Source organism: Chrysochloris asiatica, unplaced genomic scaffold (genome assembly GCF_000296735.1).
Source record: "Chrysochloris asiatica unplaced genomic scaffold, ChrAsi1.0 scaffold00037, whole genome shotgun sequence".
Lineage (NCBI taxonomy): Eukaryota > Metazoa > Chordata > Mammalia > Afrosoricida > Chrysochloridae > Chrysochloris > Chrysochloris asiatica.
In genome coordinates, this window is record NW_006408555.1 from 21,369,904 (window position 1) to 21,379,607 (window position 9,704).

The 9,704-nt window shown below is 37.6% G+C and overlaps 1 protein-coding gene across 1 annotated transcript in view; it reads right to left on the bottom strand.

Moving 5' to 3' along the window:
* LOC102831452 (cytochrome b5 type B-like) overlaps positions 1-9,704 on the bottom strand; it is a 74,658-nt gene that overhangs the window by 14,831 nt on the left and 50,123 nt on the right. Inside the window, exons 2-3 of the mRNA XM_006860206.1 lie at positions 3,655-3,783; positions 3,124-3,153 (exon numbers count right to left, since the gene is read on the bottom strand). Coding sequence (XP_006860268.1) covers positions 3,124-3,153; positions 3,655-3,783 — 159 coding nt within the window. The remainder of the gene's footprint in view (positions 1-3,123; positions 3,154-3,654; positions 3,784-9,704) is intronic.

Below are 9,704 nucleotides of genomic sequence, written 5' to 3' on the forward strand. Positions count from 1 at the left end.
GAAACAATATACAATAGGATGAAAGTAAAGCGAATGTTTGCCCATATAAACTATCACATAATTCACAATAAAACAATTAAAAACAACAACAACAACAACAAAAAAAAAAAAAAAAAACGGCAGTGCAAAACAGCCACAGCCGGCCCTGAACTATTTATTGCTGGGGAAAAGGCCTGAATGGGGCTGTGGACCCAATCAGGCAGACTAAAAAGGAAACAGGCTAATAATTAAATCCTGGGTTATGTCACAACAACCAACAGTGACATCTTGAAATTTCTCAGGAAGAAGAGTGAAAAGGGAAGCCTACCTCCTGATCACATCTACCCACCATTTTGGGTAGCCAATGTCCAAGCTGCCCATTCCTGTCTACCCTGTGTATTCAGAGGGTGGGAATGATCCTCACTGTAAAGATTTGTTACCTCTTTTGAGCTATTGCATCCATAGGTATAGTTCTCAATACATTTGTAAAGAAAACAAAAATTCAAGTTATTGGGTCTACTCACTGTAATGAGATTTGACTAGTGAAGAAGTTAACCTGTTACTCAGATAATTTCAGTTGAATAAGTGAATGAATTGATAACCACTTTTAAAATATGATTAGGATTTGTATGTACTTTATCTTCTCAAGGTGAGTTTTCATCACCAAATGCAGTCCAAGCAATGTTAAGTCAAATACATGTAAAAGACTGATGATGGCTCTCAGCTTGGGAACGAATCCAGTCAGGAAGAGATTTACAGAGACAAAAGTTTTAAAATTCTATATTATCAATCTAACAAAACAAACAGGATCATCCATTATTTACCTGTGTTGTACATGAACACAGGTAAATGGTTACAATATGAAAAGTGGTTTTTAAAAATTAGAAACAATTCCTGATTTATATACACTCTGGAATAGCACTTTTGTGGCTTTTGCGGGGGAGGCAGGGAGGTTCAGACGTGGAGGAGATAGAGAGTTGGAAAGAAGTAGAAGGGAGAGCAGAAAGGAAATGAAAACGGTGTCCCATAAGGTAAACGGCTCATCTTAATCAGGCTTAAAAGTGACTGCTTCACAGAGGTTCACACACCCTTACAACGAGAAAAGAAAACCACTAATGAAGTGAACTTGACCGCCATTTCTTGATACTGAGTATTTGTTTAAAACAGTCACAGAAAAAAAGAACATGAGATAGCAACATCTTGGGCACAGAAGGGCTTACTGTCAACTACTGTAAGAAATAAATCTGATGAATCAAGAATTCCTTCAAGGAACAAAAATCAGGTTGGAATACAGCTCTCTGACAACCTACGTAGGTGGTCTTGAAAAATTTCCAAAAAACTTTCTTTGCCTGAACTGCCTTAAGTACAGCAGTTTGATTCTTAACACATAATAGCCAGACTCTACTTAATGAAGACATGTGGTTTAGACACAATGAAAGCGTTACCGTTAGTCACTGTTTAACCTAGGCATGGGTTAACCTACCTTTGGAGACTCAATTACTACTGAATTTGGCAAGCTAAAAGGGTTTCTTTTTCTATGTTTCTTACAGAAAGTCCAAGGCTCAACAGTTTTAATCTGCCTGAAACAGTTCTACTTCTTTGGCTTACATTAGGCAGACAGTGCTTGCGAAAGAAAAGAATCACAATTCTCTACGTTTTCAAATGACATTTCATTATCTGATTAGTACTTGAAAAATTTAGGGCTTGGCTATATAGGTTTCTTAAAAGGCAAACTCGTAAGTCCCACCTTCAGCAGATTCTGAATTAGTATGAGTGGAAGTTTAGGAAAAATAAGTTTAAAAAAACAGACAAAGAGATTTTAACAAAGATGGTATAAGGAACAGAATTTGACAAACACTGCTCTTCATTCCTAAGAATGATCTTAACCACCTACTGTACCACCAATGATGACAAGCAAGAAGAAATTTGTAGACTTCTAGACATTATAATTGCAAGAATGTTTTAATATAAAGGCTTATCTCATAATTGTGGGCAGAAGTGGTTTATGTCTTAGCACAAGATGGAAATACCCCTTGGATCAAATGTGAAACTAACTCTGAGAGTGGTGTTTCCTGGGTATGATCAATACACTAAACAAGGCCACGGTTTATTCAAATTTTACAGAACTGAAGACTCATGAATGAGTAGTACATGTATCAGGAGAAGAGGGCAAACAAACTAATAGAGTTTACAAAGCACTTCACCCACTTTTGTAAGTCATTCAACTGTTCAGTGTAGCAAGCATAAGAGTTAATTTATGCAAACACTCTGGATTACAGGGCAATAGATGGCAAACAATGTCAAGTACTCTCATGAGTTGAAAAAAATTCCCGTGTCTAGGTCAACTTTAATTGTTGTATCAAATCTGTTCAGTGATGCTGGCTCATTAAGAAAGAGAAGCAAGAAGCCAGAAGAAGGAAAAGTGGACGGTTTATCACTTACATGGTATTCTAGAAAGCACTACAGCTTCTGCCCTTTTAAAAGATACGATACAGTAACAGCTATCTGAAGTCAAGGAAAATTATAAGGGAGTAAGGGAAATGAAACACCTAGCTGGTGGGGAATAGACTGGTCTTCATATTATCTTTCTGATAAATAATGCAAATGCATATTAATGTTTTCAAACACTTCATCTTTTGTGTTTACTCTATGATCAGGTAAATGTGAAGGGTTAACCTATGAGCTAATTCAAAGGGCGGTAAGGAAAAACAAGCCTGTCCTTGTCAGTTACTTCATTCCACAAGTCCTCTAGAATTCAAGAAAAGGAAAATAATTTGTAAGAGAAAAGTAATTTTCCAAATCTTTCTCCATCACATACTCTATGAACTCTTAAGAGACATTTTTCTACAACTCAACCCATAAACTCTTTTCTTTTAAAACCATGGACTGTTGTTAGGGGTCTTCCACTTTTTTTTTCTTAGCATTAAGGAAATATTTCCTACTGTTCAAGACTCAGCTATTCTTTCCTCCTGAGATGGTACTGAGTCCAATTCTTCAAAAACAGGATTTTTGCTTGGGGGTGGGGGGAAATAGTTAAGTACTTCTCTTATGAAATAATTTACAATTTCTCCTGTAAAATCAATTCTAGTTGAATGAACAGAAATGTAAGTACTTGAAACATATAAGAAACTGGAGACTTCTTACCTTGCCACTATTTTCAGTTTTAAGATCACACTGTTAAAAAGAAAAGAAAAAAAAAAAAAGTATTTTAAGACATTTCCAAATGAATTCTCACTATATGCATGTTTCTAGTTCTGGGGTATGAAACTACTTACTAACCAATTCCCTGGGAGGCTTTAGAGTCTATAGAAAGGTGTGGATCCCCACTCTGAACACATTGTTGGAATAATGTGTGTGTGCATGCATGGTTTTAAAAGCTTTTGCTCCAAGCGGTAGTTTCCTTATTAACAAGAAACTTACAAGATCAACTAAACCACTATTTTTGAAAGAGATGTCATTAACTATATTACAAAAATTAATTATTCATGATAATCCAAAATCAATTCCCTTATTCCCTTTTCAAAGACATTACATATGCCACTTTGCAAATCAGAAGCTGTAGCTTAGCATAGTGAGAGTAGAAACTTTGGAGGCTATTTAACCTGAATGGGTTTTCCACGATAACAACTCAATCCCTGGTCCCCTGTCCAGACCTGTGGCTGTGTTGATTCTTACCGGATGAACATCACCAACATAGTACTGCTTTAGCATTTCTCTGGCATCAGAGGAGTGGCCTACATCTTCAAAACTTTCACTTGCATCTGCACCAGCTTGTTCCAGCAGAACTTCCTCTCCCCCAGGATGCTACGAGGAAAAAATATGTCATGAACACAGGGCTCTTTTGTTTTTGTTTTGTTTTGTTTTAATCTATTATTTAACAAAGAACATAAATATGGGATCAAAATCTTCTTCATGAAGATAGAATTGGTAAGACATAAGGTTCACCATCTTTAAGTGTCTAATTCAGTGACTTTTTTTCAGTCTATTCACAATGCTATGCAACTATCTCTCCTATCTAATTTCTAAACATTTCCATCACTCCAAAAAGAAATCCCATACCTGTTGGCCAAAACCAAACACCAAACCCAAAGCCAGCAAGTTGTTCCCAAATCTCCCCTACCTCATCCCCTGGCTTCCAGTAATATTTTCTGTCTCTATATTGTTGTTGTTAAGTGCTGTCAAGTCGGTTCCAACCCATAGTGACCCTGTATAGGGTTTCCAAGGAGCAGCTGGTGAGCTTGAACCACCAACCTTTCAGTTCAAACGGCATTGCAGTCTGGTGCATTAACCCACAGCGCCACACCAGGACTCCGTTCTGTCTCTATAGATTTGTTTATATATATGCCTTGTTGTTGTTAAGTGCCGTCAGTTGTAACTTACAGTGACACTTCTAGTTACTGAGGAGTGGCTGGTGGATTTGAACCACCGATCTTGTGGTTAGCAGTCCGTAACTTACCCTACAGTGAGTGCCACATAGGATTCCATATATGTGCCTAGACAGCTCAGATACATGAAATCTTGCGATGTTTCTATGTCAGGCTTCTTTCACCTAGTATAATATTTGCATGGACAAGTAACTAGCTATTCAGCGCAGCATGTATCAGTATTTTATTCCTCATGGTGACTCTTTATCAGATTGGCTCTATAGGGAGAACTGTGCTACACAGCGTTTCTTTCAATGACTAGTTTTTCAGAAATAAATCACCAGGGCTTTTCACAATGCACCTCTGGATGGATTCAAGCAAGCAACTTTTTGGTTGGTAACCATGTGAGTAAACTGCACCAAGAGAGAACTGCAAAAGAAAGGCCAAGACCAGACCAAAGCAGCTGCAGTTAAGCCTATTCCAATTTAACAACCCTACAGCACAGAACGGCATCTGTAGGATTTTCAAGGCTGTACATCTTTGCAGAAGCACACTGACACATTGTTTCCTCCTGCAGAGAACACTGCAACCACTGGGCCACGAGGGCTCTTTAAGAGTCAAGAGGTCTCTACTTATTTCTTTTTACTGAATTCCTACACCGATAGCACCCATATTATACCTTTTCTGACATCTGCACATCTCTTACCCTCCCCAAGCTATTTTCATAAGTGCATTAATATCACATGTGATGTGGGTGGGTATATTATTTACATTGGCTATTACGGGCAGGAAACATACAGTCTATCTGGAACCACTCAGCTGTGTTAAGTTTCATGTTGCCACAGGATCAGATACCAATATGCTCTGTGTATCTAAACTATGCAAGCGATTTTCTTCTCATGACACATTTAAACTATCATGTTGTTTTTCAAAGTACAAGCATAATGAGCAGCTTGAGAATTTTCAGAGAATGACTGAATTTATGACTCCCTACACAGTTCTTCCTATAACTATACTGGACTTCCATTTTCACCAATCTCTCATGACTTCAAAGTAAAGAAAAGCATAACATCTGAAAAATTACATTATTACTATGGTAAACTTAGAGGAAACAAGAATAAAGGATCAATGGTTCAAACCCAGCAGCAGCTCTTGGAAACCTGTATAGGGTTACTGTGTGTCTAAACTGACTGTACCTCACACTAAATAATATTATAACAGAAAAAGTATAGTTTAAAAAAATTTCTTTAAATTGTGATTTGAGTATATCAATTCAAACAGTTAACATTTGGTACATTAACTTCCATTGCTTTCCCTGTGTATTAAGTCAGCCCTTTCAATCAGTATATTGAGTTTTTATTGAGGATATAGTATTTTATATATTGTTGTTAGGTATCCTTGAGTCATCACCGATCCACTGAGACCCTACGTACAATGGCACAAAACATCACCCAGTCCTCACCATCTTGCTATGGTTGAGGCCATTGGCAGCCACTGTGTCAAAACACCTCCATGAGGGTCTTCCTCCTGTTCACTGACACTCTACCAAACAAGGGACTGGTTCCTTCCGACAGCATGTCCAAAGTAGCTGGGATGAAATCTCACCATCCTTCCTTCTGAGGAGCACTCTGACTGTACTTCTTCCTTCACAGGTTTGGTTGCTCTTCTGGCCATTATGATACATTTCACGTTCATCACCAACATCATAATTCAGAGGCATCAATTCTTTTTCTGTATTCCTTTTCACTGTCTAACTTTCACATGCATATGAGTTGACTGAAAATACTATGGCTTAGGCCATATGCACCTTAGTCCTCAAACCCACATCTTTGCTTTTTAACACTTTAAAGAGGTTTTCTGCAGCAAACGTGCCTAATGTAAGAAATCGTTTGATTTCTTGACTGCTATTTCCGTGAGTGTTGATTGTGGATCCAAGCAAAATGGAGTCTTTGATCACTTCAATATTTTCTCTATTTATCCTAATATTATTTACTGGTCCAGCTGTGAGAATTAGTTTTCTGTATTTAGAGGCTCAATCCATACTGAATGCAGTAGTAGCCTTTGATCTTCATCAGTATGTGCTTCGAGTCCTCTTCACTTCTGGCAAACAAGGTTGTGTCATCTGCATGTCGCAGGTTGTTAAAAGAGTCTCCCTCCAATCCCGATTCCACATTCTTTTTCTAAAGTCCAGTTTCCCAGGTAATATCTGTTCAGCATACAGACTGCGTAAATCTGAAGAAAGATTATAACTTTGGCATATACCTTTCTTGATTTTAAACCAGTCAGTATATATATATATATCTTTGTTACTTTCAAATGACTCTTCTTGGTCTATACACAGGTTACCCATGAACACAATTAAGTATTACAGGATATTCACTCTTTGCAGTGCCACTCATAGTTTGTTATGATCTACAAAGTAATTTCCTTTGCACAGTCAATATAACACAACTATAGAACTCTCAAGTATTCTTTGCTTTGAGTCAAGAACCATCTGACATCAGCAATAATATCTCTTGTTCTACATTCTCTTCCGAATCTGGCTTGAATTTCTGGAAATTCTGGCGATGCACTGTAACCATTTGAAAATTATAATCAGCAAAATTTTACTTACATGTGATATTAATTATATTGTTAGGTAATTTTCATATTCTGTTGGGTAACCTCTCTTTAGAATGGGCAAAAATATGACTATCATTCAGTTGATTGGGCAGGTTGCTGTCTTCCAAATTTCTTGACGAGGAAGTAAGTACCTCCAGCACTCCATCATTTGTTGAAACATTTCCATTGATATTCCACTGATTCCTGGCGCCATGTTTTTCACCAATCCCTTCAGTGCAGCTTGGGCTTCTTCTTTTAATAACATTAGTTCTTAATCAGATGCTACTTCCAAAAATGGCTGAACACTGACAAGTTCTTTTTGACATAGTGACTCTGTATATCCTTCCATCTTATTTTGATGTTTCCTAAATGTTCAATATATAGCTCATAGAATCTTTCAATATTGTAAATCAAGATTTTAGTTTTTTCTTCAATTCTTTCAGCTTGAGAAATAAGTGTGTGTCCCTCCCTTTTGGTTTTCTAACTCCAAGTCTTGTACATTTTACTATAATACTTTGTCTTCTCAAGAACCCTTTGAAATCTTCTGTTCAGCTCATTCACTTCATTTCTCCCAATTGCTTTAGTTACTCTACATTTTAGAGCAAGTTTCATAGGCTCTTCTGACATTCATCTCCGTCTTTTTCTTTCTCTTCAATGACCTTTTGCTTTCTTTATGTATGATGTTCTTGATGTAATCCCACAACCTGTATAGTCTTCCATTAATATTCAGTTAGTCAAATCTATTCTTGAGATGGTCTCAAATTCACACAGGATATATTCAAGGTTATATTTTGGTTCTCATCACTTGTTTTCATTTTCTTCAATTTCCTTCCAATTTTCCGGTATTTACACTTTATACACTCCATGTTCTGATTGCTAATGAAAATTTGGAGCTTTTTTTTTTTGAGTCATCAGCAAATTAAGATCCTGAAGCTTTACTCCATCCTCATCATTAAAAACAATTCAACTTTGAAGAGGCAGCTCTTGCCCAGTCATATTCTGAGTGCTTTCCAACCTACAAGGCACCCCTTCCGGCACTATTCTATTGCTATTCTTAAGACTTTCACTGATGAATGTTTTCAGTAGATTGTCACATCTTCCTTCCTGAGTCTGGGAGCCTCACTGAATCCTGTTCCCCATGGGTGACACTACTGTATCTGAAATACACTCACAGCTTCCAGCATCACAGCAACACACAAGCCATCATAGCACAACAAACTGACAGGTGAGTGGTGATCATTAGTCACTGTTGTTGTTGTTGTTGTTATACGCCACTGAGTCGGATCCAACTCATAGCAACCCTGCATAGGGTTTCTGAGGAGCGGCTGGCAGGTTTGAGTCACCAACCTTTCGGTTAGCAGTCCAGCATTTATCCTATAGCACCACACCAGGACTAGGTCTGTGCAAATCAAGACCATCATGAGTTATGACTTCGTACACATTGGGATGGCTATAATCTAAAACAGAAAGCTAACAATGTGGTAAGAAGGTGCAGAAATTGGAACCCTCATATACTGCTGGTGAGAATGTAAAATGGCTCAGCTGCTGTAGAAAATAATTTTCTTCAAAAATTTAAGCACTGAGTTACCACATGATCCAACAAACCTACCCAAGAGAGATAGTCACGTCAAAATCTGTACATAAATAAATGTTCACTGAAGCATTATTCACAATAGCCTAAAAGTCAAAACAACCAAACGTTTATCAACTAACAAGTAAATGAAATGCACGCCACACAATGGAATGATTTTTTTTTTTGGGGGGGGGGGTAATAAAAAGGAAACAAGGGCTAATACATGAATAAACCTAACATTATGTTAACTGAAAGTTGTTGTTGCTGTGAAGAGCCATTGACTTAGTTCTGACCCCAAGCTAACCTGTATAGGGTTTCCGAGGAGCAGCTGGTAAGCTTGAATCAACAACCTTGCAGTTCAAAAGACTTTGCAGTCCAGCACATTAGCCCACAATGCCACACCAATCCCAAAAGTCACATATGATTCCAATGATATGAAATGTACAGAATAGACAAATCTGTAGGTAGATATCCAGAATAGACAAACCTATAGCTTGGTGTAGTGCTGTGGGTTAATGCGCTGAACTGCAAGGTCGGTGTGAATGGCAAGGTTGATAGTTCAAGCTCACCAGCTGCTCCTCGGAAACCCTATACAGGGTTGCTATGAGTCAGAACTGACTCAGTGGTACTCAACAACAACATAGACAGAAATAGACTGGTGGTTGCCTAAGGCTGGGGGAAAGGGAGTGTGGGTGGGAAATGACTGTTAGTAGGTATTGAAGTTTATTTTTGGGGGGAAGAGACAAAAATGTTTCAAAATTAGCAGTAATGGTTGTACAACCCTATGAATATAGTGAAAACCACTTAATTGCACACTTCAAAGAGGTGAATTATATCTAATAAAACTATTAGTTAAGTGCCATAAAGTTGGTTCCAACTCACAGCAACGCGGTACAGAGTTTCTGAGGAGCAGATGGTGGGGTTTGAACTGCTGATCTTGTGGTTTGCAATCCAGTACAAACCCTACAACATCATACCAGGTTAGACATATATAAAAACATGAGGGCAGTTTAAAAACTTTCAGCCCAAAAGATCTTCGTAAGTCTTAAAACCAAATAAGAGTTTAGCTTAATAAAAAGAACTACAGGCAGTATATATTTTTTAATGTGAAGTATATACGATGGTTTGTAATACCAAACAGGTACTTCTTTGCAACACATGAAAACATTACTAGTATCATTACTGTA